This window comes from Manis pentadactyla, chromosome 11 (genome assembly GCF_030020395.1).
Source record: "Manis pentadactyla isolate mManPen7 chromosome 11, mManPen7.hap1, whole genome shotgun sequence".
Classification (NCBI taxonomy): Eukaryota; Metazoa; Chordata; class Mammalia; order Pholidota; family Manidae; genus Manis; species Manis pentadactyla.
This window is the reverse complement of record NC_080029.1, coordinates 104777110-104796219: the sequence shown is the minus strand read 5'-3', so window position 1 is coordinate 104796219 and position 19110 is coordinate 104777110. Positions and strand designations below refer to the sequence as shown.

The following is a 19110-nucleotide window of genomic DNA, read 5'->3' as shown; positions in this document are numbered from 1 at the left end:
ACGTATATTATCATTTTTGGAAATGTGCTTTACAGCACAATTTCTCATTAGGCACAAAATATGTCTATATAACTTGGCAAACTTTAAGAATTTTGGTTACCACGAAAATTCTCAGGCTGTTTGCATATATATACACTGTTATACATTAATACAGTATTATTATTAAGATGTTTATTTGCTACACTTGTTTACTTATTTTTAGCAACTATGCTAGATTACTTACAAAACTTTTACCAAACATTAGACAAAGTCAAGCTTTTCTTTAAGCATCTTCTTGAAATGTTTAACAGATAACATCAACTTGAATGACTTTAAGTAAACTTTGGCAGCTGATAACTATAAGGACATGTCCGTTTCAGTTAAACTTAAATTAGCATTAATGCTTAATATTTTTTATTAGATTTTCTGGAAGTTTTAGAATGCCCAATTTTCACAAGCGCTTGTTTTTAAATCAATTTTTATTAATACCATCCAGAGGTAGGAAAATATTTTTCATTTACACACTTAGACACACAAACATACAAATTGAGACATAACGACTACAGTTAGCAACACTTTTCATATAAAAACATATACAAAGACAGACAAACTGATATAAAGATTTGAGTTACTGATATTTAATTGCTTTCTTTCTTTTTAGCTTCTCCGTCACTTCCAGAAATGGAGGGCGGGAGGGGCATGTTCTGGTGGGGGAAGAGGGCGGTGAAGGTGGAAGGAGAGGGGGAGGGGCTGGTGCAGCCACCGGAAGAGGAGAGCAGGACAACGGCATGGTTGAGAATGCAGGACTAAGATGGCAGCAGCATGGGGGAGGACAAAGAACTTAAAGATGGTGACAGAGAGGGGTGGGGGTAGTGAGCTGAGAGAGGTGGGAGACTAAGGTTTTCCGGCAGATCTGAAAAGGAAGAAGGACCAGGCAGAGTAAGAGGCTGACAATCCTTAACTGGATATTGGGCCAGGAGAACCTGAGTCGTTGAACACTTAACGTGAAGGTCTGGGTGGGATCGCAAAGTGCAAAAAGCCTGCACATATGGTATTTCACCCCACTCTCTGCTCCGGTGGCAATAATTAGTCAAGTCGGTGAGGAAGCCAAAATTGAAAGTTCCCTCAGGGGGCCAGCGAGATTGGTTGTCCAAGGGATACTAAGGCCTGGCCTCAGAGCAAAAGAAGACTAGCTTCCATTTGCGAACTTCTGGGGACCAATATAGAGTAGCCAAATTAGAAATGAGATACCGCAGCGGGGTCTGTGCCTCTGCTTTCGAGGGCTGGTTCCCCATGTCTACACTACTTCCCAACTAATCCCGCTGAGAGGAGCGCCCAGCGTCCCAAGCACACCAAGTCAGGGGAGATGGCCTGGGAGCCTGGGTGAGGGATGTCTCTCATACCGCAGGGCCAGGGGCGGGTATCCCGGATGTCCACAGCGGATGGGCCAGATGCCCAAACCTGGACATAGGTACGATTTTGGATGGACCAGGTGAAACGGAGTTAGGAAGGGAGACAGACCGGGGGAAACTGAGGGACTCACCAGAAAATAGTCCACGCAGCGGAGAGCAGGCTGAGGTCCCAGGTCAAGGAAGGAGTGGGCAGGGCCGCTGATGGCCAGTCAGGGCCCCGCGCTCACGCTCTTTCCCAGGTTTCGGCACCAAATGTAAGATAAATTCTAGCCAAAATAAGCAGGTGATGAGAGGCAACAAAGGGCCAGGCAGTTTATTTGAGCGCAATTCCTGGGCGATGTTCCCCAGTCTGGCTAGTCACAGGCCGGGGAAGTCACGCTCAACAGGGCAGGTAGTGAGTTTTTAAAGAAGGTAGGGGGAGGCAGAGCTTAGATTTATAGCGGCACGAGGATTGGCCAGCCTAAGGCACATTTTTCAGGTTGGGAGGGGGCAGCAGCCGGGGACTTTGGCACATCATCTGTGTCCGACGTGCTCACCCCTCCCTCCAGTGCCTCCAACCTTACAGTAACTTTATTTGTATTTATTTCTGAATATATTCTCCCACTCCAATTTATTACCATACCTTATTACTACTTTTATGTATAGGAATTCCTTTACTTGGGTGTGGTGTGTGTGTGTGTGTGTGTGTGTGTATACATGAGTGAGATGAGTTGAAGATAGGGGCAGAATCTACTTCATAAGGAGTCTTAATATTATACCATTATGGCTTTTAAATGATAAATCATTGCCCAGAGTGGCAGACATAAAAGTAAAAAGTGTAATTCATTGTAACTCTGTGTCCTACTTCTAGGTATAATAATACATCTGCTTGTTCAAAATATCTATTATAGGGATATAGTGTAACAACAGTAGGTTGTAGTGTGAATTCAGAAAATATCTGATAATGCTTTGGAATTGAGTTTAGTACAGTCAATGGAAAGATCTTTGTTGTCTTTTATGAAAAATAGAGTTTAGGGTAGGATGCCTAATCTTAAGAAGTTTTACTTTTTTTCATTGTAGGGAAGACTAATTACCACATTGTTTGAGACTATTTCAAATATTTAATAAATTTATCATTCTTACTAACCTTACTTTTGTTTTCTTTTAGCAAAACTGTACAATCTAGAGTGGACTGCATTTTGGTAAGTACAGTAACTAATCTTAAAGTTCTTTTGTAATAAGACTTTTTTTGCAGTACATAAAATGTTATTCTTGAATAAATATTTATTTTAAATATGACCCAATTTTAGCAAATAAAATTTGACATTTAATTACAGCCCTTAGGGCTAAACTGGCTATAAGGTATCTAGATACTTTTCCTATATCTTATCAATAATGAAATCACAATCTGAGGTAATTGCATGTTTTTGAAACCTACTGTCTTTTACTAAAGATCACTTAGTGGATCACAGAGTGGTTATCTACTTTCCTGTTCTAATAACTGTATAAGAATATTTTTAAGGAAAAAAATGTAAGAATTTTGATGAGTTAGTTTTGTTGTGATAGCACATTTTTCATATTTGGGTTGCTAGATTTAGGAATTAAAGCCACATTAATCATTGAAATTTATGTTGAACTTAGAGAACTCTAAGAATTCGTTTAGATGAAAGCTTTTTCAAATACTTCATGGGTTAGTTTTGTTGCTATATTTTTCAGTGTTTGGTTTTATTACCTTAAAGAATTAAAGTACTAGTTTAAATTTAGGTTGTATTTGTAGTTCCTTAGGTCTTCTCTTAAACATGTGGGGGAAGCATGTAGCTACTGGGGCTGCTGAATAGTATTGACTTGCTTCAGTGAAATCTCTGTGATGGAATATTCCCCAGGCTCAAGAACAATCAGTGACTCCGCACTCTTAGGGTCCCCAAAGTGTTACTGTAGTTAGTTCTTTTCTCTTCTTGACATCAGAACTTCTTATTCAGGTTTGGGTCTTCCTTATAACCTAACTTTTTTAATGGGGGGAGGGAGTGTCTATAGTGTCTAGTGCTGAAATAGTATTTGATATCTTACTAGCTTATGATAGTGTTATTAATGTTATTAGCTTATTAGCTTTTGGGTAGGTGAGTAAATCGGAGTAGTTCATATAAGAAGCAATTTGATCAGTTCTCCTCTGCTTTTCTAATAATATAGTTAAGAAAGAGGACTTTGTGGGGAATGTTCTCCCCTTTTCCTTTCACTTTTTTTTTTTGCCTTACAATAATACTCTGAAGTAGACAGTCTTGTTACCTCTTATTAATCTTATTACCTTTTACAAATGAAGAAACCGATGCTTTTTTATTTCTTTCAAAAATGTAATTATCAAACACCTGTCTGCCAATGGTAGATATAAGTGATACCAAAAAAAAGGACATTCTCCCTTGCCCTCATGAAATTAAGTCTGTTGTCAAAATATTGAAGAGTGCTGTTAAGACATAGAAACCTCTCTCTCTCAGCACTCGAGTCACACTGTACATCTATCACTCAGTAATTATTACATAATTACAATGTGCTAGACCCAGACACAGTGGTAAATAAGACAGATATGGTTATCTGAGAGCATCTGCTTTCCTATTAGTACCTGAGATAATGTTAAAGGATTATTCAGTTTTTTCCTCTTCATTGAGAAAATTGAGGCATAAGACTGGTAAAATGTATAAAACAGACATTTATAAAATAGTAAATAAGAACAGAATTTTTTAATCTTTCAAGAGTTCAGACATGTTTGTATTTTAGTGTAAGACTTAAAGTTATGTATATTTGCTGAAAAGATCTGTCTTTATGAATGGTATAATTTATTGGCTGAGGTAGATGTTAAGTGAATTAAGTGTTATAACTTCAAATAATCATAAAATACTATTACAAAATTTTTAAAAGACAAAAGGAGGCAAGTAATGGTGGGTAGGCTAACCTTAGATTGGGTGATCAGGAAGAGCCTCTTTGAGGAAATGACATTTGACCTGAGTAAGAAGAAGGTAGCTTTATGTAATGAACTACTTGTGACACATACTAAGTACAAAAATTCTGAAGCAGGAGTGAGTTTGGGATATTTAAAGAATACAAAGAATCCCATCTGTTGGAACTTATGGAGGGAGGAGAAGATGATAGAAAAATTCCCGTAGGGAGCAGTTTATGTAGGGTATATTTAGCCATGACAAATAGGGTAGATTTCATTCATGGAAAGTCAAATTAAAAGTATTTTAAGTAGGAGAGTAGTATGATCTAGTTTTTTAAAAAAATACTCTCACTGTTGGAAAATGGGCTTGTTGGGGACAAGAGAAGAGGTAGAAAAACCAGGGTATTGCAGAAGTCCAAATAATACTTAAAGGCTCTAGGTCACATGATGGCAGTGGACGATGGAAAAACAAAGATGGAGTCAAGGCTTATTTTGAATATAAAGCTGGTAGCCTTACTTGCTGATATATTGAATACAGAGGGAAAAATAATTCCTTTTGGAATTGTACCAAGGATAATTCCATTAGTTCTAATGGATTTCCTTTAGTATCTCTTGTAAGATAAGTTTCTTTATAATAAATTCTCTTGGTCTGTATTTATCTGTGAATGTCTTTATTTTGCCTTCAGTTTTGAAGGATAGTTTTGCTGGATATAGAATTCTTCGTTAACAGAATTTTTCACCCTTTCATTGCTTTAAGTATGTCATTCCGCTGCCTTTGGCATTCATTTTTTCTGACTAGTAGTCAGTCGTTGTTTTCTTATGCATCATGAGTTGTTTTTCTCTTGATGGTAACCATAATTCATTCATAATGGGTTCACTTGCTTGTTTACTTACCCACTTTTATTTTCAATAGTTTGACTGTTATAATGTGGGTATGGATCATTTTATGTTTATCCTACTTGAGGTTTGCTGAGTTCACATCTGTAGGTTAGTCTGATTTGGGAAGTTTTCAGCCATTGCTTCAAATACTTTTTCTGTCCTTTAGATTTCCCACTCCTAAAGCTCCCATTATTCATGTGTTGATTAATGTTATCCCTCTTGTCTCTGAGACTTTGTTCATTTTTCTGATTGTCTTTCTCTGTGTTCTAGTTCTCTGTCTTTATTAAGATTCCCTATTATTTGATTCACTGTCATCTTACATTCCTTGAAGATTTAAATACAGGCAGCCTCCTCCTGACAGCACTACTGTCCAAACTATATGGGATAGATAATGAGAGCAGCCCCAGGCAAGAATGGCACAGACTCTCATGTTTATCACTTAAAGTTAAACAATTTTGAATGACCAAACACTTTTTAATAAGTTGTTTGCCTTTATCGTCAGTTTCCAAAGCCCTAAAAATTTTCTTTTTTACCATATTCCATCATTTTATAGTTATTTTGAGGATTTGCTGGCCTATTCACTTCACCTTTCTAGATATCAACCTTTATCATATGTTTTCTTCTACAAGTTGTAGAGTTTTAGCTCTTTTATCAGGGCTGTGAGCCATTTTTTATTGAAATGTATTTGGTTTAAGCTAAACTGCAGTGTTTATTTATTACCATATGGAATGATGTCCAGTTGTTCCAGCACCATTTTTTGAAAAGTCAGCCTTTCTGTAATCACCTCCTGTATCAAAAAGCATTATGTGTGGGTCTTTTTCTAGACTTTTTTCATCAGTTGCTAGCTCTGTGACATCACCACACTGTCTTGTTTATGGTAGCTTTATAGAGAGTCTTGACATCAGGAAATGTAATAGTCTAAATTGATTTTGGCATTTCTATACAATGGAATTAAGATCAATTTGGGGATAGTTGATATTTTAATGACAAGTCTCTTAATCCATGAGTATGGTATAGCTCCATATTAGTTGGTTCTTCTTTAATTTCTCTTAGCAGTGTTTTGTAATTTTCTGTGTATAGGGTTTGTATATATTTTGCTTATATTCCTAAATATTTAAGATTTGGATGCTATCATGAATGACATTTGTTACCAGTGTTTATTATTACTACTTATATTGATCTTATATTATGCAAACTTACTAAGTTTTTATTAGACCTAGTAGCTTTTATATGAAGTCTTTGGATTTTCTATCTACTTGAATTGTCCATGAATAAATACATGTTTACTTCTGTTTCAACCTAAATGTCTCTTTTTCTCACCTTATTATATAGCTAGGACCTCCAGGACAATATTGAATAGAATGGTGAGCTTGGAGTCCCTTTCTCCTTGTTGCCAATCTTAGTAGAAAGCCATTCATGCATTCACCTTATTACATGATGTTAGCATTAGGTTTTTCACTGATGCTCTTTTCAAGCAGAGCATGTCCCTTCTATCCTATTTTGTAAGAGGTTTTTATCATAAGTACATGTTTGTATTTCTGCACTTATTGATTACATGGTACTTGTCCTTTATTAATATGGTGAATTACACTGATTGATTTTCCAAAGTAAACCATCTTTGCATTCCTTTGATAAACTACATATGATGCATTATACTTCCATATGTTGCATTGTACTTTTATATATTGCTGCATTGGATTTTCTATTTTGTTAAAGACTAACATTTGTGTTAATTGGGGTTTTGATATGCTATTTTCTTGTGATACCTTTTTCTGTTTTTGATATCTGTAATGTTGACTTCCTATAATGAGTTTGGAAGTGTTCTTTCCTTCTCTATTTCCTGAAAGGATTTATTTAAAATTAATATTATTTCTATTTTAAATGTTTGATAGATTTCACTACTGAAACTATCTATGGAAGAGATTTTAGATACAAAATCAGTTTATTTCAGTATTATGAAGTTATTAAATTCAAGAACAGTCAAGAACAGTTCCATCACACAGATTCCTTGTGCTACCACTTCATAGCAACTTACCAGTCACCCCCTTCCTCCCATGTCCCTGATCCTTCATAACCACTTACCTGTTTTCGTCTCTGTAATTGTCATTTCAAGAATATTATATAAATGGAATCACACATTACGTAATAACCTTTTGAGACTGAGCTTTTTTCACTCAACAGAATTCTATGGGGATTCATCCAAGTTGTCATGTGCATCAATATTCATGTTCCTTTTTATTGCTGATGAGTATTCCATGGTATAGATGTAACAATTTTTTTTACCACTCTTTAAACATTTGTTTAATAAACTGTTTAGACATTTGGGTTGTTTCCAGCTTTTGGCCATTACGAATAAAGCTGTTACGAACATTCATGTACAGGTTTTGCTGTGGATGTAAAGATTCTGTCAGATTTTGCTTCAGGTATTGAATCTGTTATTAGGAACATACATATTTAAGATTGTTATGTCTTCTTCATGAATTGATTATTTTATTATCCTGATGTTTCCATTTTTATCTCACGTAATACTCCTTGCTATAAACTCTGCTCTGTCTGAAATTACCATAACCCCTCAATCTTTCTTATAATTATTTAGTGTTTGTTTGCATAATACATCATTTTTTCATCATTTTAATCAGTCTGAGTCTTCATAGTTAAACTGGTTTTTGTTGTTTTGTTGTTGTCATCACATACTTCTGTCTTTTTTATCCAGTGTGACATTTTGTCTTGTGTTTACCTGTATGGTTGAGTGTATATATATCATTTTGCTATTTATCTTCTTGTAATATACATCTACTATTGATTAATTCTCCCAGTTTCAGTGTTTCTGAAAAAGAGCTTTAATCTCCCTTCATTTACGTATTTCACTGAGTATAGAATAGACTGTTTTTCAGCATTTTAGCAATGTTGATCCATTTTCTTCTAGTTTGCATGGTATCTGTTGAAAAGTTTATAGACATTCTTGATCTTGTTTTGCTGTATGTAATGCATTTTGTTTTTTCCTGGGTACTTTTAAGGTTATTAGTAGTTGTCAGCAATATTATTAAAATAGCCTTAGTATGGTACTGTTTTTGTCCTGCTTGTGGTTCATCAAACTTCCTCAAACCTGAGGGTCTATATTTTTTCATTAATTTTCAGAAATTTCCAGCCATTCAAATACTCTTTTTTGCCCCTCCATCCTGGGACTCAAACTATGTCTGTGTTATATGCCATGTTTTCCTACAGGTCACTAAGGCTATGATTGGTTATTTTTTTCTCTTTTGCTTCATTTTGGATAGTTTATATTCCTTTTATTATCACAATTCCCTGATCTTTTCCACAAAGCTGTCTCATCTGCTATAATTCACTGCTCATCCAGTAAATATTCATTTTATATCTCTTGTATTTTTCAATTCTAGAAATTCCACTTGGTTCTTTTTTTATATCCATTTATTTCCTCATTAAGTCCTTGAGCATGTTTATAATACCTGTATTAAAGTCCTTGCTTGCTAATTATATTTGTTTTTATTTACTTATCTTTTTGTTGCAATTATGGGTCATACAATTTTTCTGCTTCTTTGTATATTTAGTAGTTTTTAATTTACTATTTACTTTGTCTGCATTTTGTTCTCTTCCTTTAAAGGGTATTGAACTTTTATTTGTACAGCAGTGGATTACTTGTATATTCATTTGATCCTTTTGAAACTGTTTAAGCTTTGTTGGGGCAAGTCGAAAATGGCATTTACTGTAGAGTTAGCTTTTATACTGAAATATTACCCCTCTCATGTCTGTACTGCATTCCTTGGGTGTTCATTGAGATCTCTCAATTGTCTGATTAGAACCTGAACATGTCACAGCCAGTTATACTTCCCTAGCAGTTCATTGCTCAGCCTAATGGGGATTTTTTTCTCTACCCTTACACAGTTTAATATTCAGCAATATATTATAAGTCTACAAGGGATTTGTATCAGTTTTGAAGATATTTCTTCATCTTCCTTCCATTTGAACTGTGCCTTCTAAAACACTGATCACGACCTGTTTAGCTCATCAATACTACTGTTTTCTGTTTCAGTTCCCCCTCCCTGTGCCTCAGTTCAAAAGTTGTCTTCAGATGGAATCATCTTACTTGTTTCTTTAAGCTTTAGCAGTTCTGTGCTCTGTGTTTTCCAGTTTCTAAAAACAGATGTTGCATCTATTTTGTTTAGGTTTTTAGTTGGAGAAGCTGGTAGAATTGCTTCAGTATCAAGTCTCCAATGTGGCCACATGTTGAAGTCCATTAATAGCTATTTTAAGGATTCATTATAATGTATAGGACCCTTCAACCCTCTTCATCTCCTAGTGAGTTTCTTTCCACTCTTCTCCACCAAAACTGTTTAGACTTCTTTAAGCTCCTAAACCCACCTCTTCTTTCATTGTCAGCAGATGATCTGCTCTTCTCTGAGAAAATAGGATGGTACAGTGTGGATATTCATAAAACTAACACCACTCCTTATCCCCAACTCAATAGTTGCCCACTTCTATATCTGTTCTTGTCTTCTCTTTTCTTCCAACAATATAAATCTTTTTCTATCTGACTGAAAGTTGGTCTCTCTCTAAGCTCTGGATCCTGTCTTCCCATCTCAGAATTTACTTCATTTCTTTTCTCTTGTTCTTTTATTTTCTCCATTTCTACTGGCTTTTCCCTTTAATACTTAAATGCTTAATTTTTCCCCATGTGTAAAAAAAAAATCCTGAAACCCACAGTCCTTCTCTAGCTACCACCCTGTTTTCCTTCCTTCTTTCTTTTGAAAGGAGAAAGTCAAAGTTCAAAGTTGGTTGAACTCAGTCCCACACCTTACCTTGATTTCAGTCTTTAGCCCCAGGAACAAGTCTTCTCCTTAATAACCACTCCTCTGAAACTTATGTTATCAAGACACCATGGCCATTTATTGCTAATGTAATAGACAGTCTCAGTCTCTAACTTGCCAACTGTTTTTCAGTTGACCCTATTGACCATCATCTCCTTATCCCCCTTGTTTAGTACATTCTTATTTTAATTCCTTCAGCACCATACTATCCTGGTTTTCCCATTACATCTTAGGCTATGCCTTCCCAGTTTCCTTCTAGGATCTCTGTCCCTCCTACTCGAAGTCTTCTACACTCTGTATCTGCCTATGGTGATTTCATCTACTTTGATCATTTCAGTTAATCTCAGTATAGTGATGACTTCTAATTATACATCCCCAATTTGAGCTCCAGACCCATATATCCAACTATTAATTGACCAGTTTTTACCAAGATGTCCCAGAGGTACTTGACACTCAGCTTTTCCAGAACCAGACTCATTGTATCATACCCTAAATTCTGAACCTATCTGTATTAGTTTCCTATTGCTGCTATAGCAAATTACCATCAATTTAGTGGTTTAAACAACACGTATTTATTATATTATAGCTCTGTGTCAGCAGTTTGACACAAGTCTCACTAGAATAAAATGAAGGTTATAAGTAGTCCTATGTTCCCTTAGGGCGCTCTAGGGAAGAATCTTTTTCCCCTGCCTTTTTTGGCTTTTAGTGGTTGCATCTTCAAAGCCAGCAGTGGCTGCTCAAGTCTTTCTTAGACTGAATCACTCTGACACGTTTTTTGTAGTCAGATCTCCCTCATCCTCTCTCTTATCAGGACACTTGTGATTACATTTGGCATACTGGATAATCCAGTATAATCTCCTCATCTCAAAGTCCTTGATTTAATCACATCTGCAAAATCCTTTTTGCCATGTAAGGTAAGAGATTCACAGGTTCCAGGGATTAGAGCATTAAGACATGAACATCTTGGATGGCAATTATTCTTTCTACTATACTATCTTAGTGAATATACTCACACACCTAACCTAAAATTCTGATAGTCATTCTTGACTTCATCTTCTTCCGCATCCTGCCTCACATCTAGTTAATCACCATGTCATCTCAGTTCTTTCTCCTTAAGTGCCCCATTTTTGTCCATCCTTACTGCTACTGCATTAATCCAGATTATTGGAAATAGTGCAACTGTTTTCCTGCTTCTAGACTCTCCACTTCCATCCCATTCTCCACAGCTCCATTGCAATCATCTTTAAATGGGAATCTGTTTATTTTAGACAATCTTGAAATCCTTCACTGGCTTCCCATTATTCTGTCTTAAGGTATTGAAGACCCTTTATACTCAGGCCTTACTTTTCTTGTTTAATTAAGTTAATATTTTTCCACTCTCACCACAGGCTATCAGCAAGCTAGTTGTGAACAGTTGTGAAGCAAGAGAAGAGAACATATAGTCTGGCAGAGCATTGTTCATTATTATATAATGGTAGAAATGTTCTGTATACATATTATTCAATATGTCATTAGCCACATATATATATTAAGCACTTGAAATGTGGCTAATGTAACTGAGGAACTGAACTTTTAATTTTATTTAATTTTAATTAACTTCAAGTGAAATAGCCACAAGTAGCTAGTGGCAACCATTCTGGATAGTGCAGATCTAGAACAGTGGTTCCCAACCAGAGGCAATTTTGTCCTCCAGGGAACATTTCACAGTATCTGGAGACAATTTTGATTTTCACATTCAGTGTGTGTGCTCAGCAACGAGTAGGTAGAGGACAAGAGTGCTATTTAAACCTCCTATAAAGCATAGTCCATCATAACACACCTATCAGCCCAAAATTGTCAATAATGTTGAAATTGAGAAACTCTAGGTAAAAACTACCCCCTTCTTTTTTTTTGGCTATACCTACTTGTAGCTTAAGATTGATTTTAGATATCACCTCCTCTGGAAAGGGGTTGTGATTTCTCAAGTCTGAGTTTGATATATCTTGTGTCCGATAATATTCTGTGTTTGGATTTTTTGATATTATGTAGTCACTTCTATGGTAATTATAACTGGCATCTTTTATTCTTAGCTTTTAAGTGTAGGAACATATTCATTGGAATATGCCCAGAGGCATATGAGGATGATCAATATTTATTTGTTAAATGTATGAATGAGTATAAACTGATGAATTGATTATTGAACATTTTGCAAGTTAAAATATGAGGAAGTGTTGCCACCTTCAGTTGAGGCCTTTTAGAGACCTACACTTGCTAAAATATTTGAGTTTATTATTTGGAATTACTTCACAGTTTGCCAGTAAGAACAGAAACATGTCTCATTCCTTTAGAACGAAAGAACATTTTTTCTTTTTCTGACATTCTCCTGTTTTCTCCTGTTCTACTCAGCTTACATGAGCCCCTTCCTTCCATACTCTCCTGTTGAGATAATGATTCTGAACCAACCATGTTTTTATCCACAGAGTACAAATAGGGAAAACTGTAACTTTATTGCATCATTGCAGGAAGGATTTAAGTAAGTGAAATGGGACTAACAGGGCAGAAACTGAGGGAAACTGATAAGCAGTATAGCAGAATGGCTCAGAGCTGAGGTTATAGAATGAAACAGACCTGAATTTGAATCCTTGCCCCTTACTGTTGTTGTTGCCATTACTGTCTTTCTTTGGACAATTTTAACCCAGTTTAGTTGTGTAAAAAAGGAAGTAATAATAGTACCTAATCCATTGGGTTGCTGTTAATATTTAATGAGGTAATTAGTATAAATATAGTGCCTGACACATAGCGCACATGGCAGCTTCACTCAAAGGTGTTAATGTGTGCAAATTGATAATGTGGGTCTAGTTGACTTAATTGCCATAAATCTTTGTTTCTAGAAGTCTAAACATTAGTCAAGGATCACATTTTATGTTCATTATCACAGAATTTACCACTTAAGAGTGAATGATCCCCATATGGAACTACTGAGGGGAGAGTATTGAATCCCCAAAACAGAGGGACTAGAAGATGGACAGGGTGGGGAATGACTTGGCTAAAGCCATCTGAGAAGCCAGAGGGTACATACTGTACAACAGATGCTGGGATCAACACTCCTACTCCTTTCCCCTCCAGGCCTTTGTGGATGCTGTTTCCTCTGCCAGCTGTAACTGTGCCTTTTCCGTATTTCTTTACTTGGATAATCCCCTACTCCTTCTGGACTCAGCTCAAAAACTTTTCCAAAAAGCTTTTTTATATATGAGGAATGCTTCTGGCTGCAGATAACAGAAATCCAACTTTTGGTGACTTCATTAAGAATTTGTGTCATCTAACAAAAAAAGTCCAAAGTTAGACATTTATGAGTGGTTCAATAACTCAGCAATGCCACTGGACCCCTAGGCTCGCTCTTTCTTTGCTATGTCATCTTTTTTCCTGTCACATCATTGGTGCCTGCTGCACTTCTGTGCCTTTTGTCTAAATGGTAAGGCAGGAGGAAGGGAGGAACAGCCAAAGGCCTTTCTTCTAGGGAAGCTCTTTCTTTCTTTTCAGGACACCTACTTCTACTCCCAGAAACATACTTCAATTTCCAAAGTAATGACACTTGGGAACCCTACCAAGGGAAGACACTTGGGTTTTCCTAGCAAGACAAACTAGGACATAGAGTTTTTTTGTTTCCTAGCCTCTATTCCAGAGGAAGAGAAAGAAGAAGATGATTAGCAGTATATGTACAGGTCTAACCTACCTGCCATGTCTTCTCACTTAAGGACCCCAGCTTTTATGCACCCTGTAAAAATTTCCATACTCCTCTTAAAGCAGTTACTGTATAGTATGCTAATCACTGGATTAATTGTTTGCTTCTCCAAAAAAAAGCTTTTGGAATTAAGGACTGTGTCTTAACGGTCTTTGTATCCCCAGTGCTTACTTAGCACAGTGTCTAGTACGTGGAATATACTTAGTAAATATTTGCTGATTATTCATAAACAATAATTACCAAAAAGGATATATAATATGTGCATAATATACCTTAAATAGAGTTTCTTTGTTGTTATTGTTAGTCTTTATTGAGTATTAATTACCGTGTGTCAGACAAGTGCTTTACATGTTTTATCATTCAGTTCTTAAAATTTGCCAATGAGGTTAATCTATTATCGTCCTTATACAGATAGAGAAACAGATTAGGACAGGTTAAGTAATTTACCCACGTTATAGAATTTTCTAATTCATAGAATTAGGCTTTTAATCCACATAGTCTGACTCCAGAGCCCAGGCTTTTTAAAACTATGATATACTATCAGTTTTTTTAAGTATGTGAAATATGAGTTTATATGTGCATTTTTTGAAATTCTGTTTCTTATAATCAAGAAAGTTTCTGAAAGTAATTTTCCAACTTGAAAATAAATTTGCAATGAAAAAATTAAAAGCGGGCCTTATTCTCTTACTGAATTTTAGTAATAATTCTAAATACAATCTTAAGTATTTAGTATGCTTCAATCCCTTTTCCTTCATAAAATGTCACATGAAACTGATGTTGTAGGGCACAGTATTTCGGAAATGATTGGCAAAATCTTCAGAGCAAGCTTCTTGAATAGAGAAATAATTTCCCACATGTTACCATTCAGAACTCTTCAGGTTCAGTAAGATAATAAGACCAGCTTTTAATTTTTTCATTTCAGATTTATTTTCAATAAATTTACTTTTTTATTGAAAATTACTTTCAAATATTTTTAAAGACACTTTCTTGATTATAAGAAATAGAATTTCAAAAAATGTACATATAGGGGAGAGGAGCCAAGATGGCGGTGTGAGTAGTTCAACAGAAATCTCCTCCCCAAAACATATATATTTTTGAAAATACAACAAATACAACTATTCCAAACACAGAGACCAGTGGATACAGTACAACAGCCAGGCTACATCTACATCTGCGAGAACTCAGCATCACACAAAGGGGGTAAGATACAAGCCGTGGTCTGGTGGGACCCAAGCGCCCCCTCTACCCCAGCTCCCCGGCGGGAGGAAAGGAGTCGGAGCCAAGAGGGAGTGAAAGCCCAGGACTGCTAAACAACCAGCTCTAGAAATCCGCATTGGGAGCGCAGACACACAGTGCACAGTTTGCTCGATATTAGAGAAACAGAAGGGCAAAATCTGCGAGCGGATCCCTACAACTGCCTCCCCTGGGACAAAAGAAAAGTGTTTTTTGAAAGTCTTAAAGGGACAGGGACCTCACAGCTGGACGGAATCATCCCGGCACACTCAGCCCAGCACCTGGGAATCCCAGGAAACTCCAGGTGACCTAACTAACCCCCTAGGTGGCAGAGCACCTCTGAAGCCCCTCACAGTGATAAGCAGCTGGCACCGACCCCGACACAACGGCGCAGTAGCTCGCAAGCTGGCAGCGGGTGAGGTAGCGGCCCATGCGAGCCAGCCGTGGTGGCTAAGGGAGCAGCCCGTGAAACCCGGCGGCAGTGGCAGCAGAGACGAGTGAGGGGCCCGGGAGCGGCTTGTGCAAACCGGCGGCGGCAGTGAGTGGCCGAGCAACCCAGGAGCGACCGCACCACCAGCAGCTGCCCAGAATCTCCTCCCAGCACGTAGCCGCCTGGGCCAGACCCATAGGCCGCCACCAGCGCACAGCTGCCCAGCAGGGGCACCGCTCTCACAGGAGAGCACACCCGGTGTACCAGCCACTCCTCACAGCACTCTGTACTCTCCTGATGGCGACCCTGCCCACAGCAGCTTAGGGGATTAATGCAGAGGCTGCTCCAGGAGTGTGAGTAACCGACACAGGCAGCAGAGAAGGGCAAGGTGACCAGCAAACAGGAAAGGACTTTGTTCTCCCAGCTGACACACATGGTACCTGCCTACAGTTACCTCTATCACCATGAAAAGGCAGAAGAAATCGGTCCAGTTCAAAATTATCCAGACAACCCCTGAGGGCCTGGGGAGATAGATTTAACCAATATCCCCGGAAAAAAATTCAAAATAAAGCTCATAACCATGCCAATGGATCTGCAGAGAAATATGCAAGAGTTAAAAGATAAAGTTGGGAGGGAGAATACAAAAAACAAAACAGTCTCTGGAAGGACTTAAGAGCAGAATGGATGAGGTGCAAGAGGCCATTAATGGAATAGAAATCAGAGAACAGGAAAACAGGAGCTGAGGCAGAGAGAGATAAAAGAATCTCCAGTAATGAAAGAATAATAAGAGAACTGTGTGACCAATCCAAACGGAACAATATTCCCATTATATGAGTACCAGAAGAAGAAGAAGAGAGATAAAAAGGGATAGAAAGTGTCTTTGAAGAAATAATTGATGAAAACTTAGCCAAACTGGGGAGGAAATAGTCTCTCAGACCATGGAGGCCCACAGAACTCCCAATACAAGGGACCCAAGGAGGACAATACTAAGACATGTAATAATTAAAATGGCAAAGATCAAAGACAAGGACAGAGTATTAAAGGCAGCCAGAGAGAGAAAAAAGGTCACCTACAAAGGAAAACCCATCAGGCTATCATCAGACTTCTCAACAGAAACCCAACAGGCCAGAAAAGAATGGCATGATATATTTAATGCAATGAAACACAAAGACCTTGAACCAAAAATACTATATTCAGCACGGTTATCATTTAAATATGAAGGAGGGATTAAACAATTCCCAGACAAGCAAAAGTTGAGGGAATTTGCCTCCCACAAACCACCTCTACAGGGTATTTCCGAGGGACTGCTCTAGATGGATGCACTCCTCAGGCTAAATAGATGTCACCAGATAAAACAAAATCACAGCAAAGAAAGCAGACCAAACAAATACTAAACTAAAGGCAAAAAATAAAATCAACTACTCACAAAAGCAGTCAAAGGAAACTCAAAAGAACAGAGAATAAAACACCTAACATATAAACATTGGAGGAGGAGGAATAAGAAGGGAGACGAATAAAGAATCATCAGACTGTGCTTATAATAGCTTAATAAGCGAGTTAAGTTAGACAGTTAGTAAAGAAGCTACCCTTGAACTTTTGGTAACCATGAATCTAAAGCCTGCAATGGCAATAAGTACATATCTTTCAATAATCACCCTAAATGTAAATGGACTGAATGCAACAATCAAAACACACAGAGTAACAGAATCGATAAAAAAGCAAGACACATCTATATGCTGCTTACAAGAGAATCACCTCAAACCCAAAGACATGCACACACTAAAAGTCAAGGGGTGTAAAAAGATACTTTATGCAAACAATAGGGAGAAAAAAGGAGGTGTACCAGTACTGGTATCAGACAAAATAGTCTTCAAAGCAAAGAAAGTAACAAGAGATAAAGGACATTACATAATGTTAAGGGGTAAGCCCAACAAGAGGATATAACCATTACAAATATATATTGACCCAATAAAGGAGCAGCTACATATGTGAAACAAACACTAACAGAATTAAAGGAAGAAATAGAATGCAGTGCATTCATTTTGGGAGACTTCAACACACCACTCACTCCAAAGGACAGATCCACCAGACAGAAAATAAGTAAGGACACAGAGGCACTGCACAACACACTAGAACAGATGGACTTAACAGACAACTACAGAACTCTACACCCAAAAGCACCAGGATACACATTCTTCTCAAGTGCACATGGAACCTTTTCCAGAATAGACCACATACTAGGCCACAAAAAGAACCTTGATAAATTAAAAAAGATTGAAATTCTACCAAAAAACTTCTCAGACCAAAAAGGCTTAAAACTAGAAATAAATTGTACAAAGAAAACAAAAAGGCTCACAAACATATGCAGTCTTAACAACACGCTCCTAAATAATCAATGGATCAATGACCAAATTAAAACAGAGATCAAGGAATATATGGAGACAAATGACAAGGACAGCAAAAGCCCCAACTTCTGTGGGACGCAGCAAAGGCAGTTCTAAGAAGAAAGTATATAGCAATCCAGGCCTGTCTAAAGAAGGAAGAACATTCCCAATGAATAGTCTTAAGTCACAATTATTGAAACTGGAAAAAGAAGAACAAATGAGGCCCAAAGTCAGCAGAAGGAGGGCCATGATAAAAATCAGAGAAGAAATGAATAAAATTGAGAACAATAAAGCAATAGAAAAAAATCAATGAAACCAAGAGCTGGTTCTTTGAAAAAATAAAGAAAATAGATAAGCCTCTAGCCAGACTTATTGAGAGAAAAAGAGAATCTACACACATCAACACAAAGAGAAATGAGAACGGAAAAATCACAACGGAACCCACAGAAATAAATAAAAAATTATTAGAGAATAGTACAAAAATCTATATGCTAACAAGCTGGAAAACCTAGAAGAAATGGACAACTTCCTGAAAAATACAACCTTCCAAGACGGACCAAGGAAAAAACAGAAAACCTAACAGACCAATTACCAGCAATAAAATTGAATCGGTAATCAAAAAACAATCCAAGAACAAAACCCCGGGGTCCAATGGATTCACTGCTGAATTTTATCAGACATACAGAGAAGACATAATACCCATTCTCCTTAAAGTTTTCCAAAAAATAGAAGAGGAGGGAATACTCCCAAACTCATTCATTGAAGCCAGCATCACTCTAATACAAAAACCAGACAAAGATCCCACCAAAAAAGAAAATTACAGACCAATATCCATGATGAACATAGCTGCAAAAATACTCAACAAAATGTTAGCAAACAGAATTCAAAAATACATCAAGAGGATCATACACCATGATCAAGTGGAATTCATCTCAGGGCTGCAAAGATGTTACAACATTCGAAAACCCATCAACATAATCCACCACATCAACAAACAGAAGGAGAGAAACCACATGATAATTTCCATAGACGTTGAAAAAGCATTTGACAAAATTCAACATCCATTCATGATAAAAACTCTCAACAAAATGGTTATAGAGGGCAAGTACCTCAACATAATAAAGGCCATAAATGACTAAACCACAGCCAACATCATACCTAAGAGCAAGAAGCTGAAAGCTTTTCCTCTAAGATTGGGAATGAGACAGGGATGCCCACTCTCCCCACTATTATACAATATAGTACTGGAGGTCCTAGCCATAGAAATCAGACAAATCAAAGAAGTACAAGGCATCCAGATTGCTAAAGAGGAAGTCAAACTGTCACTATTTGCAGATG

General features: G+C 37.1%; 1 protein-coding gene across 2 annotated transcripts in view; it reads left to right on the top strand.

The window, feature by feature from the left end:
• RFX7 (regulatory factor X7) overlaps nucleotides 1-19110 on the top strand; it is a 197104-nt gene that overhangs the window by 83669 nt on the left and 94325 nt on the right. For both annotated transcript variants that reach the window (XM_057488833.1, XM_057488834.1), the window contains exon 3: nucleotides 2539-2572. In XM_057488833.1, the coding sequence (XP_057344816.1) occupies nucleotides 2539-2572 (34 nt within the window). The remainder of the gene's footprint in view (nucleotides 1-2538; nucleotides 2573-19110) is intronic.